General features: G+C 41.7%; 1 protein-coding gene across 1 annotated transcript in view; it reads left to right on the top strand.

The window, feature by feature from the left end:
- TOM1L1 (target of myb1 like 1 membrane trafficking protein) overlaps window positions 1-23717 on the top strand; it is a 79969-nt gene that overhangs the window by 47663 nt on the left and 8589 nt on the right. Inside the window, exons 4-10 of the mRNA XM_060253553.1 lie at window positions 1300-1449; window positions 8525-8632; window positions 10347-10454; window positions 13559-13675; window positions 20095-20228; window positions 22544-22604; window positions 23358-23478. Of these exons, the coding sequence (XP_060109536.1) occupies window positions 1300-1449; window positions 8525-8632; window positions 10347-10454; window positions 13559-13675; window positions 20095-20228; window positions 22544-22604; window positions 23358-23478 (799 nt within the window). The remainder of the gene's footprint in view (window positions 1-1299; window positions 1450-8524; window positions 8633-10346; window positions 10455-13558; window positions 13676-20094; window positions 20229-22543; window positions 22605-23357; window positions 23479-23717) is intronic.

The following is a 23717-nucleotide window of genomic DNA, read 5'->3' as shown; positions in this document are numbered from 1 at the left end:
GTCATGGATATTGCAAGACTGGCATTTTTCCATCTGCCTCAGGCTTGGCAATTAGCCCCTTTCCTATCACATCCTATAGTAATTTGCTCTACACTGGCCTGCCCTTGAAACTGACACAGAAACTCCAACTGGTCAAGAGTGTGGCGGCACAAGTTCTAACAGGAATATCACAGACGGCACATATACAACCTGTGCTGTGCCACTGGCTCCCAGTGGAATACCAAGTCAAGTTCAAGGGTCTGATGTTAATCGTCAACACCTTGAGCAGTCAGGGAACAATATATCTGCCTTAATGCCTCCTCCAAAATGTCCCCTGGAGAGTATTATGATCCTTGTATAACAACCTGCTGGTGATCCCTGGCCCCAAACATATCTGGCTGTTCTCAACTAGAGCCTTTTCTTGGTGGAACACTGCCAAACACCATCAGGGCCCTGTGGAATCTTATGCTAGTCTACAGGGACTTTAAGGCAGAGATGTTCAGCCAGGTGTTTGGTTGAGGGCAGTGATGGTTTCCACTCTGGCTGGCACTTTCCCTTATTTCTCTTCCCCCTCAGACTCTTTTCTCCCCTCTCTGCTCCCAGGAGTGGTCATAGTGCAGAATTAGGGGCTGAATCGCTGCTGTTGTCATTTGATCAGATTACCGTAGAATTTTAAGTATTCAAACTTTAAATGTTTTACTATGTTCTATATTGCCCACAGCCCAGCAATAGCAGGGACTGGGTGATTCATAAACCTAATATAATAAATAATCCAAATTTTATTGCATTAGGGGACTGTTTACATTTTACCCTAGCCATGAGGAAGCTCCTTTCCAGTAGGGAACAGCTATGGTAAGATTAAATGATCCATTCATGTGAATGGGAGCAGATCACAAGAGTTTTCCCCATGGAATCAGCACAAAACAATGGTAATTTAGTTAGGACATTTGCAGTTGGTACTCAGCCTATGGAGTGGGTGACTTCAGTGTTACCCTCCCCCAGCTGCAAGGGTTGTGAAAAAGTGGGTCCCATGTAACTAGGATATCAACCATGAGGGCGGCAAAGTTGACAGGAACCATAACTTGAGAGGCAATCACTGAAATGATAGAGAACTTGAAATAACAGCTGGGTGCTTTGTGCCGGAGCCATGGGGTAGCAGCAGAGAAATGTGGCGGGGCTGCAGCAGTCAAGCAGAGGAAGAAGGAGGGAAGCAGTTCTCTGAGCCTTGTGTGACGGCATTGTTGAGGATCAGAGACTAATTAGAAATGTTCTAAGTGTCAATGCATGTGGTGTATTAACAGCAAACTCCTCTCCCTACAGCTTCTCGACATGTGCATGCAGAACTGTGGCCCAAACTTCCAGTCTCTGGTAGTGAAGCGGGATTTCTGCAAAGACCGCCTGGTAAAACTGCTGAATCCAAGGTTCAGCCTGCCTGTTGATATGCAGGAGAAAATCTTGACCTTTATCATGGTGAGCAATTCCCTTCCTCCTTATGATATAACTAATGTATCAAAGCAGTAAATATTTTATGATAACCATGACCCATGCGGGAGTGGAAGCTTGCAGCCAGTTTGCTTTTTGTTTTGTTTCTCTATTCAGCTATGTGTGGATAGCATTGAGAATGGGGCCATGGGGAACAAGGCAGGTGAGAAGAGGCCTGCAGGGTAGACTGTCAGACTTGCTTTTGAATTGTAGCTTTGTGATTGTATGAAATTTCATAGTTGGCCATGTTGAGAAAAAGCAGGGCATTTCCAAAGCATTAATTTTATATCTCTGCTGTTCTTCATAACTTTTTAAAAACCTATAATATGCCAACAAAGATCTCATACCTTTGTTCCCTGTGCATGCACAAGCAATGACTTGTTTGTGCAGGGGGATTATCTTGGGATCACAATTGTTACTGATACCTCTGATTGGCTTCACATATTGCCAGTATTACAGAAGTGGGAGCAGAAAGCATGTCTATCTTTTCCTAAATAAGATGATCATGTCTTTCTCTCCTGACAAACTTGTGTGCACGTGCATCCCCCACAGAGGAGATATGCAAATTCTACTTCAAGTGAAAATGAAGATGTGAAGGAAGAACAAGATGCTCCCAGCAATGCCATCATTTCCTTTACAATACCATCACCTTAAACACACATTCAAGGAGTGAGTGAGAGGCCGAAAGAATTAGACATCTCACCAAGGTCAGGGAGCACTGATATATCTGTTTTGTCCTGGGAAAAGTGACCATGTGATGTGTGTCAGGAAGAGGGAAAGCCTAGTGTTCAGGCCAGAACCACAGGCAGCAGACTAGAAGATTTGGAACAGAAAACACAACTTCTCTATCACTGTGGGCCTGGGCCTCATCATGCATGTAGAGTGAGAAAGGAGCCATGGCATCCATGTTTTCTGTGCAGCAGGTACTTCCAGAAGACAGCAAAAATAAAAAAATGGGGCAGCTATATAAGCACTTGTGATTCAGTGCAGCACTTTGCACTACAATCCACCTGAGGGTCCCAACTCATGACTTGAAGACCACTGGCCTGAACTGCTTTCCAGTAGGATCTGATGGTAGCTCCCCTTCCTCACAAACACTTGGAATCTCTATGGATACCTTCACTGTCACTCCAAGATTATTAAGCAGTTTTGTCTGCATTGTCAGTTTAAAGCATGTTCTTCTGAGATTTTGTAGATGGCGGCATACTTCTTGAGCACCAGTTTTAACGGATGTCTTGGAATACATCTGAACACTTTTGAGGTTACTGGCAATTTTTTGTATAGATTCCATGATATGTGAATGCAACTCAAGGGACAGGTCACCCATATTTTGCCAGCTTCTGGTAGATACATAGAGTAAAATTTGCCTTCAGTAAAATTGATTCCCATTTTTCAGTTGTTTCAGCTTGACAGATACTGGGCTGATGACACAGCAGATTTTGAAATACAGAATAAAGTTACTATGGCATACTGGTTGGGAAAGCCCTTCTGGGACCACTGCAGTAGTTCCCATAGCAGCCAGAAGATGATTGGGGATCACCACTAGAAGAGATGTCCCTGGCAACTCTATATTAGGGTTTCAGCTAGAAACAGGGGGCAGATGGGGAGCACGGTTTCCTCTAAGCTGAGTTAGTGTGAGCTAGCTCACAGTTTTATAACCTCCAGCTCTCATATTTTTGTCTTAGCTCAGAAAAAATGGCCCCAGAGCAAACTGATTTATGCAGTAGTTCACAACTTTAATGCTAGTGGCTCACAAAGTAGATGTTTTGTTCACAAGACTCCACAGCTTAGAGGGAACATTGATGGGGAGAGGTTGGGAAGATGAACGGTTGTCCAGTGGCCAAAAAGGAACAGTTATGGTAGAACAGGTGACAGAATGGAAGTTTCTGGGAATTACCATGAAACAGGATCTAACATGGGGGGCAAATACTTTAGCTCTAGAGAAAAAGGCCCAGCAACGACTATACTACTTAAGACTCTTAAGATCACTACAGCTGTCAGGGAGTCTGCTGGTTGCCTTTTATCGTAGTTCCATTGAGAGCATTTTATCTTATTGCCTCTGCGTGTGGTTTGGGAGCTGCACGGAAGCAGAGAGAAGGGTGCTCCAAAGAGTGACGAGAAGAGCACAAAAGATTTGTGGATGTTCTCTCCCCTCATTGGTGGATCTGTATAATATGGGATGTAAAAGGAAGATACAAAAGATCCTAAGGGACCCTTCACATCTGGGCCATTTGCTATTTGAGATCTTACCGTCAGGTAGACGATATAGAGTGTTGAAGGCTAGGACAAACAGATTTAAGGACAGTTTCTATCCAAGTGCTGTGGTTAGGCTAAATGCAGGGTTATGAAGGATTATCTGTTTTAGATATATTTAAATGGTTTAAATGGTTTTATGAATGTTTATCTGTTTTAGATGTATTTAAATGGTATGAATATGAATATGTGTGTTTGATGTGTTGGTGTGTTTTGTGGAAGAGCACCTCATTTCGTTGCTCTCTTTTTGTTGAGAACAATGACAATCTATCTATCTATCTATCTATCTATCTATCTATCTATCTATCTATCTATCTATCTATCTATCTATCTATCTATCTATCTATCTATCTATCTATCTATCTATCTATCTATCTATCTATCTATTATAGCCTCCAGTAGTTTCATGTTGCTTCAAAAGCAGAGGAGGCAGACAAGAGTAGACTGGCCAGTAGCAAGACATGCCAAACAACATGGTGAACCCCTACCTAAGCCCACTGGAATGTTATAAGAAAGGAGAAACTGTGGGAAGTAACAGCCTCTCCTTGCAGAGCATTTAGACACCTGTGAGACCTGTGATGTCCATCTCCCACAGAAGGATGGGACTTGGGTGCCTAGCTGTATGTACACCAAGGACTGGGGTGAGGACCCAAAGGGATGCTAGATTTTATCCCTTCCTTCCCCCCTTAGATGGTCTTCTGGAATTGCATCCATGTGATAAGATGGCTTGTTAACATGTCTTCAAGAATGCTATGTAACTAGCTTTTGTCCAATATTGCGAAAGATATTTTTGACACATATAGGGCAGCCTTGCCACATATGGCCACTTCCACAAGATTGCTGTGTACTTCATGAGCTGTACTGGTTTTATAACCAATTAAAACCTAAGTCCTCAGGGTCCAGCATCTCATTTCTAAAACCTGGATACTTCTGGGTTCTCTTTCCTCTGCCCAGCAGTGAGTACTGAAAAGCATACCGCCTCTGAATCGAAGAGGGTTCCAGTCCAAGACATTTCTAGTTAGTCTCAAAGCCTCTCCTGACAGCTAAATGAAACCTCATAGCTAATCCTCCATTAATTTCCTTAATCCTCTATTTAAGTTGTCCCAGGCAGTGGCCAACACCACTGGCAGTGAATTGCAGAAGTTAATACATATTTTTTGAAAAAGTACTTTCTTGATTCTACTATTCATGAACTTTACAGAGTGACGCCCCTCCTCCAAGTTCTAGTATTGTGCATATGTGAGGGGAAAACTCACTTTGCTTTCTGCATACCATTCATAGTTTAAATAATCTAATAAAAGAGAGCATTAAGCAGGTGTGTGTTGGAGGATGTAGTGACAGAAGGCAAAGGAAAAAAGTGCTAGAGGGCAGCTGAGGGGTAACAAGAGGGGCTATAGAGTGGGGATGTGGGGAAAGAGAAGGGATTGCAGAAAGGAAGATTAGATAACTGGAACCCCTTGCAAAGGGGAAAGTGTGGAGTATAAATACTTTAAATATATACATCTGTCATGTCCACCTTTAGTCCCCTCAATTAAATAGCCTAAAATTCCTTAATCTTTCCACATATGGACAGCATTTCAAGACCTGGATCATTTTGGGTACCCTTTTTCTATATGTTTTCCAGTGATACAGTATTGATTTGTTTGTAGAAGTAATCACAACTGTGTTCTCATTATTCCAAATGAATCTGCACCATAGATTTGTACAAGGACACTACCATTTTATTTCTAGTACTTTTCCTTATAATCTCTAACATGGAATTTGCCTTTTGATCTTTTCACTAAGCTAGACATGATAACTTTCATGAGTAATATAGGATACCATAAATCAGGTCTTGACGAATTTTCTTGGTGTATAGGAGCCAGCCTAAAAATTTAAGAGCCAGACTAATTTTTATCCTTTAGGGTTTTGTATTTCAATTAGCAAATTTTCTAATTATTGCTACAATAAAACCTAGTCCTAACCACATCACAGTGTCTTCTACTTTTATTAAAGCTATTACAAAAGTAATGTATGTAAATAAATAGAGGGGTGTAACTCTGGTTGTCACCATCACTATAACCATAACCTAACCTCTTTCCTTAACCTAACTTCCTCCCAATTGCTTGTAATTCCATTATTGATTTTAAAAGTTCCATTTGATTGAATACTGCATCCAGTAGAGAAGGCAACTGTAAAAAAAGAAAAAGAAAAAAAAAGAATGCATCCACCACTATTGAAAGGCGTAAAGTTAAGTTTACATATAAACAGGAATTACAAGAACAGAGAGCCAGTTTGGTGTAGTGGTTAAGTGTGCGGACTCTTATCTGGGAGAACCGGGTTTGATTCCCCACTCCTCCACTTGCACCTGCTGGCATGGCCTTGGGTCAGCCATAGCTCTGGCAGAGGTTGTCCTTGAAAGGGCAGCTGCTGTGAGAGCCCTCTCAGCCCCACCCACCTCACAGGGTGTCTGTTGTGGGGGAGGAAGGTAAAGGAGATTGTGAGCCGCTCTGAGACTCTTCGGAGTGGAGGGCGGGATATAAATCCAATATCTTCTTCATCTTCTTAAAATAGTAAATATGCTTTGTGTTGAATCCAGCCAGCTTTATCACTCAGTCTTGGCCAATTCTCCATTCTACATGGCTCTTGTCCATGCAGGTCCTATGGATTTCAAACATTTTATTTATTTATTTATTTATATCCCGCCCTTCCCAACGAGTGGCTCAGGGCGGCTCACAGCATAAGATTCCACATAATAACATTTAAACATAAAACAGTTAAAATTAATTAATACATTTAAAATTATAAAATATTTAAATTTATAAGACATTTAAAACATTTAAAACATTAGGGACAGCAACCTCTAATATAGCTACACCTGAATTTCTTGTACCAGCTAGTCATAGGCCAGCCGGAAGAGGGTTGTCTTACAGGCCCTGCAGAACTGGGCAAGGTCCCGCAGGGCCCTCACCTCCTCCGGCAACTGGTTCCACCAGGAGGGGCCCGGCACAGAAAAGGCCCGGTCCCTGGTGGATTTTAAGTGGGCTTCTTTTGGCCCGGGGATAACTAGGAGATTTTGAGTTCCCGATCTCAGTACTCTCTGGGGCACATGTGGGGAGAGACGGTCCTTCAGGTAGGCAGGTCCTAGGCCATATAGGGCTTTAAAGGTAATAACCAGCACCTTGTACCGGACTCAGTAAGCTATTGGCAGCCAGTGCAGATCCCGGAGCCCTGGCCGGATGTGCTCCCTTCTTGGGAGTCCTAACAACAGCCGGGCCGCGGCATTCTGCACTAGCTGTAGCTTTCGGGTTCGGCACAAAGGCACCCCCATGTAGAGTGCATTGCAGTAGTCCAACCTCGAGGTGACCGTGGCATGGATCACTGTTGCTAGATCGTCGCGCTCCAGGAAGGGAGCCAACTGCCTTGCCCGCCTAAGATGAAAAAAAGCGGACTTGGCAGTGGCTGCTATCTGAGCCTCCATCGTTAAGGAGGGCTCCAATAGTACCCCCAGGCTTTTGACCCTGTCCGCCGCCGTCAGCGGTGCACCCTCAAAAGCTGGAAGGGGGATTTCCCTCCCCGGACCCCGACGACCCAAGCAAAGGACCTCTGTCTTCGCTGGATTTAGCTTCAACCGCTCAGTCTGAGCCATCCAGCCACTTCCTGTAGTGCCCGGTCTAGATTTTCTGGGGCGGAGACCGGTCGGCCGTCCATAAGTAGATAGAGCTGGGTGTCATCAGCGTACTGGTGGCAACCCAGCCCATACCTTCAGGCAATCTGGGCAAGGGGACGCATATAGATGTTAAATAACATCGGGGAGAGAACCGCCCCCTGAGGCACTCTGCAATCAAGCGTGCGCCTCCTGGATAGTTCACCCCCAATCGCAACCCTTTGTCCCCGACCTTCGAGGAAAGAGGAAAGCCACTGTAAAGCTAACCCCTGAATCCCCGCGTCGGCGAGGCGGCGGGTCAGTAACTGATGGTCGACTGTGTCAAACGCAGCCGACAGATCCAACAACATCAGCACCGCCGAGCCGCCCCGATCCAGATGCCGTTGCAGGTCATCCACCAGGGCGACCAACACCGTCTCCATCCCATGACCCGGGCGAAAGCCGGACTGGAGTGGGTCAAGGACGGAAGCATCCTCCAGGAAAGTCTGTAACTGCATCACCACTGCCCTCTCGATAAGCTTGCCCAAAAAGGGCAAGTTTGAGACCGGCCGATAATGCGCCAATTGGGCCGGGTCTAAGGTTGATTTTTCAAGAGGGGGCGGACCACTGCCTCTTTGAGCGGCGTTGGAAAATGCCCTTCCAAACATACTTTTACTAGATCATTTCAGCAAACAAAAATAGAGTGAGATTTCATGTTGTGATTATTTTTGCACTTTGAAGCGTCCAGTTTTGATTCTCAGGAGCAGAAACTCTCCACCCCACCCACTCCTGCTTTCCCTGGAGCAAAGGATATTTAAGTGTTATTGAGTGATATTGAGTGTTGTGGCACCATAAACACTAACAAATGTTTATCCTAGCATAGGCTTTTGTTGGTGAAAACCCACTTCATCAAATGCATAGGTCCTGACTTATTATGAAGGGGGAAAAGTTGTAAGCAGCAGGATCCAAGAGCCATGAAATGCAGGAAGTGCAGGCTAAGATGTAATTACTTAAAATTCAGAAATAATTAAGAAAAGTACAGATAGAATAGGGAATAGCCATAATTCCTGATAATAGAATTTCCCTAGTTTTGTTAATCAGCTTAGCTCTTGCAAAATATATTTAGTTGTCATGTATTTGGGCAGAAAACCTTTTCATGTATGATAGCTGTCTTTTCACAAACAGGCTTGGGCTCGAGGATTCCAAGGTGCTGTGGATGTGAGTGAAGTCAAAGAGGTGTACTTGGAGCTTCTCAAGAAAGGAGTTGAATTTCCAGCCTGTGGCATTCAGAAGGTAGGTACTGCATTGGTAGATACTGATTGGGAACAAGGCATGTTAACTGCAAGACCTACAGGAATACAGAAGGTGTGCTGATTAATTCCAGAATAATGCATGTTTGAAATAATGTTCTGCTTGCTCAGGAAACCGGTCATGCATTCTGCCTTGGAGCACTTAAAATCAGAGAGTGGGAGGCACTGTTTTGTTAAACAGGAAGCCTAGCGCTTGAGACTGCCCACGAGATCTGGAATCTCAGGTGGTTCTTCAGGTTAAGAGAAGTTAAGTGTCCCAGTTGCCTTGCAGGCTTGGCAAATCTCATCTCAGTCAAGATAAAAAACAACACTGAACATGTGCAGGCAAAGTGCAAGGTATATTTCGTAGATGGAATAGGAAGGGAAACTGAAAACAAATGACATGAGGATAGTTATTTGCCCTGCAGTACATCCAGTGATAGTATTTGAACACTGGGTCTGTGGGATCCAAATCTACTGATTTTTTGGAGGAACGTTTATTTATTTAGCTAGAAATCTGTGGTCCTTACACAGTTTATACCCCACATTCCTTATAAGGGTAACCAAAGCAGCTAATAGATTAAAAACATAAATTAAAATTTTAAAAAATCACATCTTAAGAATGATTAAAAGCAAAAAAAACCTTTGCACACCTTTAAAACAATCAAAATCAAAGCTTGCTTTAATTGTGTGTGTGTGAGTGTGCATGTGTGTAAAAAATAAAAACATTAAAATGACAATTAAAATATGGGGCTGGAAGAAGGGATCACTGAGGGAACACCCAATGAAACAAAAAAGCATTTAAATACTGGGCAAAACATGCCTACAAAAGGGTACAGATGGATCTCCTTGGATAGAAAGCTCTAGAGTTTTGGTGCTATGTCTGTAAAGGCCTTTTCCTGAGTTGTCATCCACCTAATCTTAGAAGGCAGAAGCTCCTGAAATAGTCTTCGAAGATGACTACAGTGATTGAGCAAGTTCATAAGGGATTAGGTGATCCTTCATATACATTGGCCCAAGTCATATAGGCCTTTAAATGTCAACATTAGTACTTAGAAACAAATTGGGAGCCTGTATACATGGGTCAAGAATAGAGTAATATGGTTCCTATGACCCCTTTTAGTCAACATCCTCATTGTGCTATTCTGCACCAATTGAAGTTTCCAAACACTTGTCAAGGGCAGCTCCACTGCGTAACTTAATCTAGATGTCACCAGGGCATGTGCTGCAGTGGTCAGATCTTTCCTGCCAAGGAAAGGCTGTAGCTGGCTATCCAGTCAAACCTGGTAAAAGGCATGTCTAGCCACAGCTGCCACCCAATCACCCAGCAGTAGGTCTAGGAATATCCCCAAACTAATGGCCTGTTCCTTCAAGAGGAATGCAGCCCCATCCAGAATGGATGAAATCTAAATCCCAGTCACACCTTCCACTCATCAGTAGAACATCTGTCTTATTGGGATTAAGCCTCCAGAAGTTTTAAGTTTTAGTGTTATTTGTCTGTCTCAGTGATCCTGTCTTTCCAGACCCGAGGTGTTTGAAAGAACTTTAGTAATTAAGGAAGGGGGAGCAATGAGCACTGCTTCTCTTGGAGCACTCCAGCTAAGACATTTCAGAATGTGACTTTTTCAGGAGTTGTAGCCAACCCTGCCTTAAAACTGTTGCCTTCCCTGGTTAAAAATAATAACCTCATAATATACATTTCAAATATGTATTTACAGCCTTTGAGTCAAACCTCCATGAAGCCATCGTTGTTGTGCAGTACCTCTAAGAATGGTTTGTCAGGGACTCTCCCTGCAGGTACAACAATAACACTGATTCCCGAACAGGTACAGTGCTGCAGTTCATTTGAAAAAGATGAAAGTATTAATGTGTTGACTTGACGTTCTGGTGGATGGAGGGAGCCAGCCAATTATTTGCAATTGAGGGAGAGGGAGAGAGAGACCACTTTTGTCAAAGTGACAGTAGTTGGCGTTGTCCATCCTGGTGGTGGTTGCCATGGTTTCTTCCTTCTGTCACAGCAAGCTGCAAAAGTATGTTCATCTCTTTAGATGCTTCTGAGTCCCTGGAATTTTGGATTATATTCACATGTATGCATGTACGTGATCAGTTTATCAATACACTGTTGTATTCATACAATGACTGTCTGGTGAGAGAGGTAATCAAGCATTTTCTCTCTCCCCTGGTGGAATTTCAGTTTAGAGAAGAAAGGGCATGAGACTTTTCTCATCATGTAGTCATTCCAGAGATGTAATGTTGATGTTTGGAAAAGGCAGAAGGCAAAATGTACAGTTAACAGGAACTTGAAAGTCATTGTGTTGCTAGAGGATCCTCCATATTGTGGCAATCTACATACTATTTTTAAATGATTGTTGTTGTTGTTACAAGTGAAAAAAAATGCATCTTAAACATCCAGGACAAGAATGCAAGAAAATCTCTGCTGGATCAGACCAGTGATGTATCTCAGTTTGATGTAGTGGTTAAGTGTATGGACTCTTTATCTGGGAGAACTGGGTTTGATTCCCCACTCCTCCACCTGCACCTGCTGGAATGGTCTTTGGTCAGCCATAGCTATTGTAGGAGTTGTCCTTGGAAGGGCAGCTGCTGTGAGAGCTCTCTCAGCCCCACCTACCTCACAGGGTGTCTGTTGTGGGGGAGAAAGGTAAAAGGAGATTGTGAGCACTCTGAGATTTAGAGTATAGGGGTATAAATCCAATATCATCATTATCCAGCCTTCTGTTTCATACAAAGGCCAACAAGATGCCCACAGAAGGCCTATAGGCAGGGCAAAGAGGCCAAAGTCTCCCCCTGGTGTTGCCCCCCAGCAGTGGTATTAATCAAGTTACTTCCTTTGAACAGAGGTTCCATTTAGTCATCATGGCTAATAGCAATAGAAGGAACTATCCCTTGTGAATTTGTCTAATCCTCTTTTTAAAAACCAACTAAATTATGGTCATCACTGCATCCTGTGGCAGTGAATTCCATAAGTAATTACTCTTTGAGTAAAGAATTACTTCCTTTTGTCTGTCCCAAATCTCCAGTCTTTCACGAAGTATTATGAGTTCTAGTATTATGGGACTGGAAGAAAATGTTCTCTTTGTCCAAGGGAAGGGGCGGGATGAGCAATTAATTCTGTACATTAATACACGACTGGGATAAAAGGTTTGATATTGTCCTGGAATTTAATATTCCAGTACAGCCCAAATAGTTTCAGTGGGAGATGGTCTTTATCGTACTCAGCAGAAATTCCAAGCCTACTTTCATTGCATGGTCATCAAAAGTGGTGTCTAATATTCTTTGAAACATTTTTGGCAAAGGTTGGAGATCAATGTTTCTCCCACTGTAAAGAAACACTCATTCTGGCCACTGCAAAAAAAAAAAAGTTCAAAACTAATTCCAGTTCCATGTTGTCTAATAGTTTCTGGAGTCTGCCAGACTGCCAGCACTCTACAAGATTCTTCTGTCTGTCACAATAATATCTCCCACCTACCCTGCTTTACTGCAGTTTCCAGCAGAACTCCCCCCACCAAAAAAAAAAAAAAAAGTCGGAGTGGATAGATCTAAGCTTGAATATAAAACCACCATGCCAGGACCGATAACTGAGGTAAATGTACAGACCCAAAGTAGTTTGCTTTTTTAAAATGTTCAAAAACAAAGTTAATTCAGAAAAAAAAACCATGAAGACTGTGGTAAATATTAACACTCGACAAGGAGTTGTGGGATGTCAGGCTTCAAAAGTGTACATGCCTCAGGAAAACTTTCTCTTGTGTATATCAACTTTCTCTGTATATCAACACAGCACTCAGTTGCTACAAAGGTGCACTCTAGACCCAACAAATTCTGCTGGCATCCTCTAACACCTCATTACAGTCAGTTCCCTGGGCAAGGAATGTTATCCAAAGATCTGATAGCTCCTCAGATCTTTAATTCACACTCTTGTTTGACTGACCCTTCTGGTCTCAACCCTCAAAGCCTAACTTCACCTTTCATATCTTAACTCTTCCCCAGTCCACAGCTCCCGTTGGCCGATTCAAAGTACTGCTCTGATTGGCTCCTTTGTTGCTGGGGACACTTTCTGTCTCAGCCTTTAAGTCACCCAAAAATATTCTTTTCAATGCCTACTAAGAATTTTCGTATTAATTCACTTCAATGATTTTAATGGATTCATTGGTGCATTAAAACATTTGGGTTGATTCACACATACATATGTACATATAAGTGCGTGATACTTCAGCACCTACGGTAATTTTTGTGACTGAATGTATGAACTGTCTGCACTGAAAAGAATGTTGGGTTTTTTTACTAATAAAAATATTTATACCCTGCCTTTCCCACAGATCAAGATTATAAATTCAAATATAAAATACAATATAACTCTCCCCCCAAACGCTGGTGACAGTCATTCTCCCCATTACTACATAACCAGTGTTCCCTCTAGGCTGAGTTAGTGTAAGCGCAAACATTTTTGTCTTAGCTCAGGAAAAATGGCCCCAGAGCACAATAATTTATGCAGTAACTCACAACTTTAATGCCAGTAGCTCACAACTTTAATGCCAGTAGCTCATGAAGTAGAATTTTTGCTCACAAGACTCCACAGCTTAGAAGGAACATTGCACGTAACCTGGACAGAGAGATGTACATAGGCCCAGCAACTTCTCAGAAGATTACCTGGATGCACTAGTTAACTGAAGAAGTCTTCTTCGTTCTGCACCCAGCATCCTCACTGATTATATCCATTGGAGTGCTGTAGGGAGAGCAAGATTGTTTTTAGGAAAAGGTGTTAAATGTAGTCTTTGGGAATCTTACAGCAGGGCCTTAGCCACCCTTCTTAAATAACTCTGGAAAAACAACAAGCAAGACTTCTTAGTGTCAACCTTTGTGGGTCATCCCCTTATTTTGTATTGTATTTTGCTGTTTTGTTGGCTTTGAACAGATTGGAAAGTTGTACAGTGAACTGGATATGGCAAAAATGAATGCGAGGGTCATGTCGGCAATACTGAAGGAAAATGTCCCCGGATCGGAGAATCCAAATGATATGGAGCTTCTGCAGGTAACAGCATCTTTTTGGTGTCACCATTTAATTGAAAACATAGAATTAGGCACCTGAAACTCAATAAAACTGCATCATTGGAGTCTTATATATTTCAGTAATCAAATATCAACACCAAATTTGTCATGTGATAGCCAATGTGATACTCAAATAAACAGCACTTTTAAAGGCCTTGGGTCACTGCTGAGTCCATCCGGGAAGGGGAAAGGTCATGAGGAAGAACAAATTCTCCTTTGTTGAGTGGAATCTGGCGATGGCCTGAAAGAAATGGGAAGAGGAAAGAGGGAAAAGGAGCAAGCCTGGGAGTGACTTGCTTAAAGAGTATTCAAGAGAAAATCTTGACTAAAGAGAAGGCAAGCTGAACGCCTTGAAGTGCTGTGTTTGATGGATGGGTTGATGTGTTCCTCCTTTGCGAAAGGGCAGAGATCTCAAAAAAGCGATGCAGATCTTTCTGAGGAAGACTAATTCCTTCCTTGTATCCTCCCAGTGCCATTTTTGAAGTAAATGGAGAGATAATTCATTACTTTAAAATCAGAATAAGGACTGCTTTCCTCATTTCTTTATGATGTGGCTACTTTTAATATACAAAACAAAACTCAGACCCACTTTGTAAGCATTCCCAGCATGATTTCACACACATCCTTTCCAATCCCCTTTGACACTTTTTGATAGAACGTTTTTTGCTGTGTCAGTTGTATGGAGATATTGGTTGTATTCTCATGTGGTGAGATCTGGTATTTGAAGTTGCAATCCGAAGAAATCAGTCACCTCATGTAACAGATGTAGGAAAATAGCTCATAAGCAAGGAGCCACACCGAAAGTAACAGGTTGGAAAAGCTGTACAGTGAACTGGACATGGCAGAAATGAATGTGAGGGTCATGTTGGCAATACTGAAGGTTGAACCTGAAGAAAATATGGTTGGTGAGCCATAAAACTCAACTTAGTTTACATTAAGTAGTTATGCTGTGTGTGTAAGGATGCTTCTGAAATTTTCTGCAACTGAATTCCTTCCTGAAGGTTATGTTCTGAATTAGCTTGTTCTTGTTTCTGACATAAAACCAGGGTCTAGTTTCTAAATGAAACCACTGCATTAGCAATTTTCCATTGTTCCATTTTTTATTTCTGAATTTTGTAGAATTTCAGGCATGCATATTTTGCTTTAGCTTAGGCGTCGGTCAAACTTGCTTAACGTTAGAGCCACATAGAATAAATGCCAGATTTTTGAGAGCTGCAAGACATGAACGTCAGATTAGGTAGGTAGGATGTAAAATTTCCGGAAATCTTGAAGCTTGGAAAAAAACCCCAGTTTTTTTGTCCGCCCCCCCAGAAAAAACCGGAAATTTTCAGAAAAATTGAAAGAAGTGCTAATGTAGCACTTTTTTCTTTTCCAGATTGAAAATCATTCTGTTACTTTAGGAACATAAAATATTACTATGGACAATTTTACTTGGCGTGAAATTATCACAACTAGCATATTAAAAATATAGTGTATCCAAACAATTATTACAAATAGAATTTACTTTTTAAATAATATTTATTTGTAATTGTAACAAATGGAGCAACAATCTCCTGAACGGTTTACTGGTTTATGTGGAACAGACAAAAAAACCTCTACAAAACAGTTTTTAAAAATCCAGAAGTAACAATTACTCATATTTCCTCTCCACAGTATTAAATAAAAATAAAAAACTCATTCTCATAAAAAGAATTGAAGAGGGGGGAAGTGTATAGAAGAGAGTTTAGGACTAAGTTTCAATGAATGGTCATGACCTAGGACTTGCTTGTCCTCAGTTCACAGAAATTAGAATAATCTGATACCATCCAAGGTACATACAATACATACCATATTTTTAAGAAATGATTTGGAAAATATTTGAACATCTTGTCTTAAAATATTTTATTCATCATGTTAAAATAAAACGTTCCATAATCATTTTTTTTTCTTTTCTTTTTTTCAATTTTTCGGAAAAAACAAAAAAAAAGGCTTCAGAAAAAAAACAAACGGGGGGAAATGGTGTTTTTCTAAATTTTTCCAGTTTTTTTCCAGGCCGTCACATCTCTAGTAGGAAGGTAGGTAGGTAGGAGGGAAGGCAAATAGATGGGGAGGAGGGAGGGAGAGGTGGAAAGAAAGCAACTTTAACTTTAAATGCCTTCTCCAAGGCAGCCAAAAGCCACAAAATGGATGATTACAGACCGGCACTTTTGGCTAACTCAAAGACTGCTCTGAATTCAACCTAAAAAATCCCTCCACACACAAACATCTGCCACTCGTCCTGTACTCACCCCATCTTCTGACCTCCGTAGGCCAGCCCAAAAAGCTACCACTTCTGAAGTGTTAGCAAATTTCTGAGCCAGCATCCAGGCACCCATTCAGCATCTGGAAGCAGCAGGCTGGATGCGAGGCAAGTTGACTGTGTGAAAGCGCCAAGACACTTCTGACTCCCCCCCCCCTTAAAAACTGTTGGGAGCGCTTAACTTGTTGGGGGAAGAAAGAACAGTCCATCTTCTGAGGTGACTCTGTGTCTGGAGGTGCCTGGCCGCCTGCCAGATGGGGGATGCAGGTGCTTCACTGAGGAGCATGTGGAGGCTTTGGGATGGCTCTTTTTGAGCCGGCTCGATTTGAAATGCCTCCCAACCGCCCCAAACTGCCTCATCTGTTATCTCCCAATATGTATGAAAGAGCCACATGTGACTCCTGAGCTGCAGTTTGGCCACCCCTGGTAATACCAATTGTACTAGAGTTGTTTTATTTGTTTATGCTGCATTTTTCTCACCAGTGGGGACCCAAAATGGGTTAAAACATTTTCCTTTTTTCCATTTTTTCTTCACAACAACCTAGTGAAATAGGTTAGGCTGAGAATCTTCAACTGGCACAAGGTCACTCCGTAGGCTTCCATGGATGAGTGAGGATTCAAACCCAGGCCTTCCAAGGTCCTAGTGTGATATTCTAACAGTTAAACGACTCTGGCTCTTTAGTTTGGTGGTTTATCAGTGTACACACACAACCATGTCCATTTTATTAAGACTCTATAAAAAAAACTTGATAGCACATGACAATATGATTGCTTTAATTGTTGCTTTTTTGAAGCATTTGACTAGTGAAAGCACACAGGTTGGTAACATGGAATGAAGAATGAGGGTAAAGTGAAGGAACTGAATGAAAACATTTGCAAATTTACAATTTTGCAATTCTGAAATTACTTTTTAAAAAATCCTAGTTAATTGAGGGTCAGGGAGAAGTTGTCAGCAGCACACATGAAACTTCCAGAAGTGACAGAATAGATGCTTGATCATCCCTAGCATACAGCTAATATGTGTTTCAATTTTCTGTATGTTAGAATTAGTCTTTAGGCTGGCCAAGATCCAGGAGGCCTGTAATTAGTTTAAAGTGGCTTCCCTGTGCCTGCACTGTTGACTGGAATTGATTGAGCATGACTCATTACACTTGGTGGTTTTTGTGTATTACTGACTTAATGCTCTGAGAAGATAAATGGACTGATTATATTGTTCTAAATCTAGTTACCAAATCCATCAGAGTAGCTCAGACTCATGTCTACATAAATGTGTTTGGAATCAGGGCAAGCTTTGTTTCAGGATAGTAGTATGAGCAGGAGTTTTTGCTATTGGGAAGTCAAACACAGTTGAGGGTCTATGTTTTATTTTTACATACAACTTGCAGAAAATACCTGACATGTGATGAATTAAATATCTGAAATGCAGCAGATGCTGGTAGTCCCAAATTAATTAGAATGTTGGGAAACTATATATATTCCCCCCATTTATATATATATCCCCCCCATTTTGAGAGTTGGCAAGGCATAGTAGTATTGGACCTACGATCTTGTAAGATCTAAATTCAAATCCCTGCTTCTACCATGGAAGCTCGTTGGGTGACCTTGGGCGCATCACAAACTCTTAAGCTTGACCTATCTCACAGAGTTGTTGTTTTGAAAGAATGCAGGAAGGAAGAACAGAGTTCTAAGCTGCTTTGAGTCCCAGCTGGGGAGAAAAGCAGGATATAAATAAATAAGTGCAAATTGACTTGTAGGTGACAGTATCTTCGGCACTCAGATTTATTGAGGATAATTCCATACAGTAGTCATGTTACTCTGTTGCCACAAAAATAATCAGCTGTCTTGTGCCTTAGGAAGGCAGAGGATGCCATGTGATTGCCAGCATCCAGCAAATTTCAGGCATTTAGTGTAATGTGCATTTATGCTTGCTGCTTGTAGAACAGGGGTCTGCTGCTCATTGCTCTGGAGCCCAATGGGGCTCATTATGGAACCAAGTACAACTCTTTAAAAAAACAAAATGAAATTTTTAAGTAAAGGTACATGGGGGTTCAACAGGCTGCTAGAATAGCCAGTATCTGAAGGGAATGGCAGGCAAAAATTATGGGATTGAGGGCTTCTTAGAGATCCCTTGGAGAGAGGGCAACGTGGTATAGCCTGATCTCAATAAATCTCAGAAGCTAAGCAGAGTTGGTACTTGGAAAGGAGATCACAAAGGAAGACCCTGCAGAGGAAGGCAATGGCAAACCTCTACTTGCCTTGAAAGCAACCTCTTGCTGGGGTCACCATAAATTGATTGCAACTTGATGGCACTTTATACACACACAAACATATACATGCTTTAGAACAGAGGTCCCCAATCTTTTTGAACCTGCAGACACATTTGGAAGTTTGACACTGTGTGGTGGGCACAGCTGTGCTGGGCAAAAGCTTCATCACTTTCTAAAAACCCTTGGTGTGTACCAGAAAAAATGTCAGTGAGCACCATGGTTCCCACAGGCATCACATTGGGAATCCTTGCTTTAGAGAAGGAAGAAGAAGTGAGCAGTTGCCAATAATCCAAGCCTGAATCATGCACAGATTTGTACCAGTGCAGTAAAACTATTGTGCATGGTGCTTCTATGTATATTTAATATTTATTTTGAGAACTTGTATGTGCCAGTTCCTAATAAAAGCCTCGCAATAACCAGTGTTTGGGCTGCAAAAACTTTATGGATTATTAATCAGCATGTCAATTGCCAGCAGTATTAAGCTGAATATTTTCAATTATGCAAATTGAAATCCCAGTTTTTTATTGATCTCTTGTTCTGAATTTTGATGTTGCTTGGCTCTGTAATTGTACATATTCATTGACCACAGGTGTAGAAGCTCGTTCTCACCCCAGCAAGGATCATTCCTGTGTGGTGTGTGTTTCAAAGTGAGGGATTCTTGCCCAAGCTTCAAGTGCCCCAAACTACAGCTCCTTTGTAACTTCCATAATTTCTTTGCTGATTGTTCCTGCATAGTCCAGTTGGAGAGAGTGTTGTTGAGTAAGGATAAACACTCCAGTTGGCATGTAGTGTAGGCATTTCCCAAGGCATCTCTTAAGTTTCAGGCCTGAGGTGATTTGAATATTATTGTCCAGTCCTGGGGCTTTGTTGCCCTGGGATGACACTATATGATGTTCCCATGGCTAATTCATGGAGGAGAGAAACTATAGGTTGGATCTTAAAGTAATGCAATTTGTGGAAGGTTTTTTTGTCCCTTCCCCACTGCAGCTCCCAACTCCACCCCACTCCACCCCAAATTGCTGCTTGTGAGATTTGGTATATGCTTGGGGGACAGTATGAGATGAGGCAACCAGAACAGGGAAATTAACAGGAATCAGAGTCTCCTCTCTTATGCAAACTTTTCCATGACTCATGGGAAAGTTGTGTTTGTATGAAGGGGGTGAAATCACTCCATCTTGCTTCTTCCATCAGTGGTTCTGCTTACAAAAGCGGAGGGAAGTGCATTCTTGCCCTTTCCTCCTCTTTGTGACCTGCTGACCTCCAGGGAGCTCCTGTAATCCTGGGAATCAACTTTACTGGAGTCAGAAATGTCTGGTGGAGAGGAGGGCAAGTGGAAAAGATCGGTGACCACCCATATTTTCACTGCCAGATCACTGGATTCAATTCTGTGTGTATAAATCTTGGCAGTGGCTTCAGTGACAACAATATATATTTGCATTTTTTGTTTGCCCTGTTGTTTCACCTCTAAAAAAGAAATCCATGCAGCATTTGCTCTCCTTTGGGCAGCTTCTAAGAGTACTATTAATGTGTCCAGTTCCTCTAAAAGTGATACTTCTGAATGCAAACTTACTGCCAAAGCCAAATTCAGACATAATTTTGTTTTCAAAAACAGAACAATCAGAATACCGGGGATGCATCTCTGCTATTGTTCTCTGTAAGAATAATTTGCATGGAGTTGCTGGGGGGTGGGGAGGACCAGGGGGAGGACTAAAATTGAAGGTAATTGAGGTGGGGGTTGTGGATTTCATTGATGTCCCACCTACCTTTCCACTGCATAATTCAAGCACTGCTTCAACATCCATTGCTTTTGCAAGTCAACTATTAGGGGAAAATATCTCGGCTTTTGTCCCTTGACAGAAACTCTATAAGACATGTCGAGTAATGCAAGAGAGGATCATGGAACTGCTAGCAACAGTACAGAATGAAGATGTGATAACTGAATTAATACAAGTGAATGAAAATCTGAATAATGTCCTGATGGGACATGAAAGGTAAAGCTGTTCCATTCATGTTCTGATCTGTTGTCTTCATAGCTACCAAAGTTTGCTAGTGTGTTGTTGTGATTGAACTAAGGTCCTCTTTGGATGTTGTTTGGCCCTTGTGAAGAAAATGGGGATGGGCCCTTAAGCACATGTGCTTCACCCCCTGCCCACCCTTACTGTGTGGAGAAGTGAATGACAGAGTCAGGTGATTGTGTGGTTATTTGGATGCGAAATCTCACCCTGACCACAGTAGACCAAATCTCCTTTAAAGAGCAAAGAATCTCACATTACATTACTGAATTTCCCCCATTATGAAATATAGGGGAAGGAGCAGGTAGCATCCTCCTGATCTCTCCCAGGGACGTCCCAGGAGAAATAATATCTGGACAGGTTCCAAATGTCACATCTGATGTGTTTTTCTGAACATGAGTTAGCAGGAGGTCTCGGCAGATGTCACAGTCCTCCTTGTGGCTATAGATGCTTCTCTGTGGGTATGATTTCAGCATGTCTCAAGAAGCAGGCAATGCTTTTCCTCCAGAGCTCTGCTGTGTTTAGGCTCCTTGAAACAGGCAAATGTAAAAATCATACGTACTCCATTGCTGGTTTATGAAAGAACTGAGAGCATGATGGCCAAAGTATTTTCAAAGGCTCAGAGGTTAGTTTGTTTCCTTGCTGTCTCTTTCCTTGCCATTATGTGGTTGTGACAGGTCTTGTAACAGAAGCCCTTTCTCACCAACCAAAGTTGAAGGAAAACTTCTAAGAGTAGCTGTGTTGCCTTATATGGAAGAAAGAAACAGACCTTTGCATACTGTAGAAGTGTTAAAATTATGCTTTGATCCTGCTGCATTTTGGGATTTTAAAGATCCGGGTGGCTGCTTGTACTTTCTGGAGACGATTTCTGCAGTATAATGATTTAAAAAAACCTGGTTCAATTTCAGCAGTTTGCCCTCAAAATTAACATTCTGAACTAAAATTGGAGCAATTGCATAGATTCAGACAGAAGAAACCAAAGGTGGCATCAGAATTGGTTACAGCATGATGGTTTTAAGCTGTACGTCATGAATTTGGAGACTCATTCTTGAAAATGTTTGCAAGTCTGTTTCTATCAGTCACCACTTCTGAACCTGGCTTTTGGGCAAATCAACTGTCATTTCTTAGATGTATCACTAAAAGGGAGTGGGATGGGCCACAGCTATTGAAATAGAGAGCAAATTCTGTTTTGCTTGAAAAAAACTTCAACTCAAAATACATCAGGATTACTCCCATCTTCCAATGCAGCTTCTTTTCTGCTTATAGTAATTTAGGGTTGCCAATGTCCAGGTAGGCTTGAAGATCTCCAGGAATTACAGCTCATCTCCAGACTACAGAGATCAGTTCCTCTGGATAAAACGGTTGCTTTGGAGGGTGGACTGTATGGTATTGTACCCCACTGAGGTCCCCCTCCCCAAATCAGTGTCTACCAAAACTGGGCCTACAGACCCCTTGCTTCCCATCCAGGAGTAACATAACCCTTTCCTGTCTTTCTATACATTTTTGTCATGGCTGTCCCCCAAGGAGCTTAGAGTAGCATACATGGTTCTCTCTTCTCCCTGCCCCCAATTTGTTTAAACAGCAAGCAGGAGTTAAGCTAGGCTGAAAGAGCATTTGGCCATGAGTGACCCGATGAGCTTCTTGGCTCAGTGGGAGTTTGAATCTGATACTCTCAACCTATATACAGCACTGCCCTTGCTTTGTTTTTATTTCAATTGTTATAGCCTGTGCTTTCAACACTTCCGGGTTCATGAGGCAGCTCATATATTTTAAAAGAAAACAAAACTTTAACTGGTCAGCCAATTGGTAGAATTCTGGCCTCTTTAAGATCATTGCTTGTAATTTTGGGAGGGAGAGGTTGCTAGTCATTGAAAAAGTGATTTTACCTAGCTGCAGGAACAGATACCTATTATTTCACAATCCACATAAGACAGAAATTTCCATTGTTGCGATGGTATTTCCTACACTTTATTTCCTTATTGTAACATCTGTGGCTTGGCTGTTCTCATGCAGTGCTCCAAATTATGTCATGTTAAAGCTACAGAGAATATTATCTGCAACTTGACAGAGCTCTCACTCAAACCAGGAGGGATATCATAAAAAGCCCTACTTTATGTTTTCACTCATCTTTTTGAAAGGCCTAAATGTAAAAATGCTGATTATTGTACTAAAGTACACAAAGTTATCTTTATCCATGTGTTTTTCTATCTTTTAGTATCTTTGAGAAAGAAAAAAAGTTAACGCTTAGATTGTTCATCATAGTTATGTGACTGGCTTTTATCATTTTTGTACAGGTTCTCTAGAAACAGAGTCCGTTTCCTTGAGAATCAGAGGATTCAAAATGAACGCACAACAGTGAGTAATTAATAGTCAGTCCTGCAGAACCCCAGAACATTGTCTGTTATCCAGACAAACTTCCTTAAATCTCAGCTACACTCTTTGGTTTGTTGATTCATTTATACATTCTTTGTGTTCTATGGCTCCCATACATGTTTATGGAAAGTAAATCCCAAGTAAGTATGCAAAGGTTGTAGTAGCCTTGAGTCACTATATAATATTCAAAGAGGAAGTGTCATTATTTGTTCAACATTTAAAGTTCCCAAACATGTTGGGCGGGAGAGTCAAGCACAGATTTGTAACTGAATATTAGATGTACTTCTGAACTTTGTTAAGATTTTTAAAGACATACTGCTTGTCCAGGAATGCCCCAAATGCTTCTCTAAATTGCAACCATTAACTTCTGGTTTAACTTAAAACCATGTCTTGCAGTTCTTTGTTATTCTGCTCTGTCAGTAGCCAGACATCTTGACATGCACAGCTGTTTTGCTAGACTCCTAATCAATGCAAAATAAAGTGCTCCTCTGGTTACTCTTTGATCTGAGAACCCTCCTGTGAAAATATATTTCTAAGTGAGTGCTTATCAGACTGCAGGCAACAAGCAGACAATCCGATTAGATCTTTACCGCTGCCAAGATCTGCATCAATTATAGATCACTATCAGTTACCTAACATGAATCTGGTTGTGATTGCTTATTGGAGAGTGGAAGTTTGATTTGCATGTAGGAGCAACACTGGTTGTGACCTCTGACCTCTTTGTTTAATTTCCAGGTCAATGGCAACCAGCCCTCTGCTCCCTCATCTGACTTGCTTGACCTCGAGTCAAGTTTTCCAGCTACAGTGCCAAAGCCTGGGGGAGCTGGCCCTGTGACTTCTCCGTTTTCAGAATTAAGTGAGTAAGAATTTGCAACTCTCCCATGTCTTACCAGGGCGTTTCTAACCTGACGGGGAAAAAAGATTTCACTGAGTTTGGCCTGTGTAACTATTATACAAATGGCACTCCAGGCACGGAAGGTACATACTGTAGCATTCCTTACTCTTCTGGAGAATTTTTTTCTTCTCACCTTCATTTCAGACATCAGAGGAATTCCACTAATGTTTATACTAGAAAGGTGTTGGCTGTAATCCAGA

Source organism: Heteronotia binoei, chromosome 13 (genome assembly GCF_032191835.1).
Source record: "Heteronotia binoei isolate CCM8104 ecotype False Entrance Well chromosome 13, APGP_CSIRO_Hbin_v1, whole genome shotgun sequence".
NCBI classification, from domain to species: Eukaryota; Metazoa; Chordata; class Lepidosauria; order Squamata; family Gekkonidae; genus Heteronotia; species Heteronotia binoei.
This window is presented reverse-complemented; position numbering and strand designations above follow the sequence as displayed.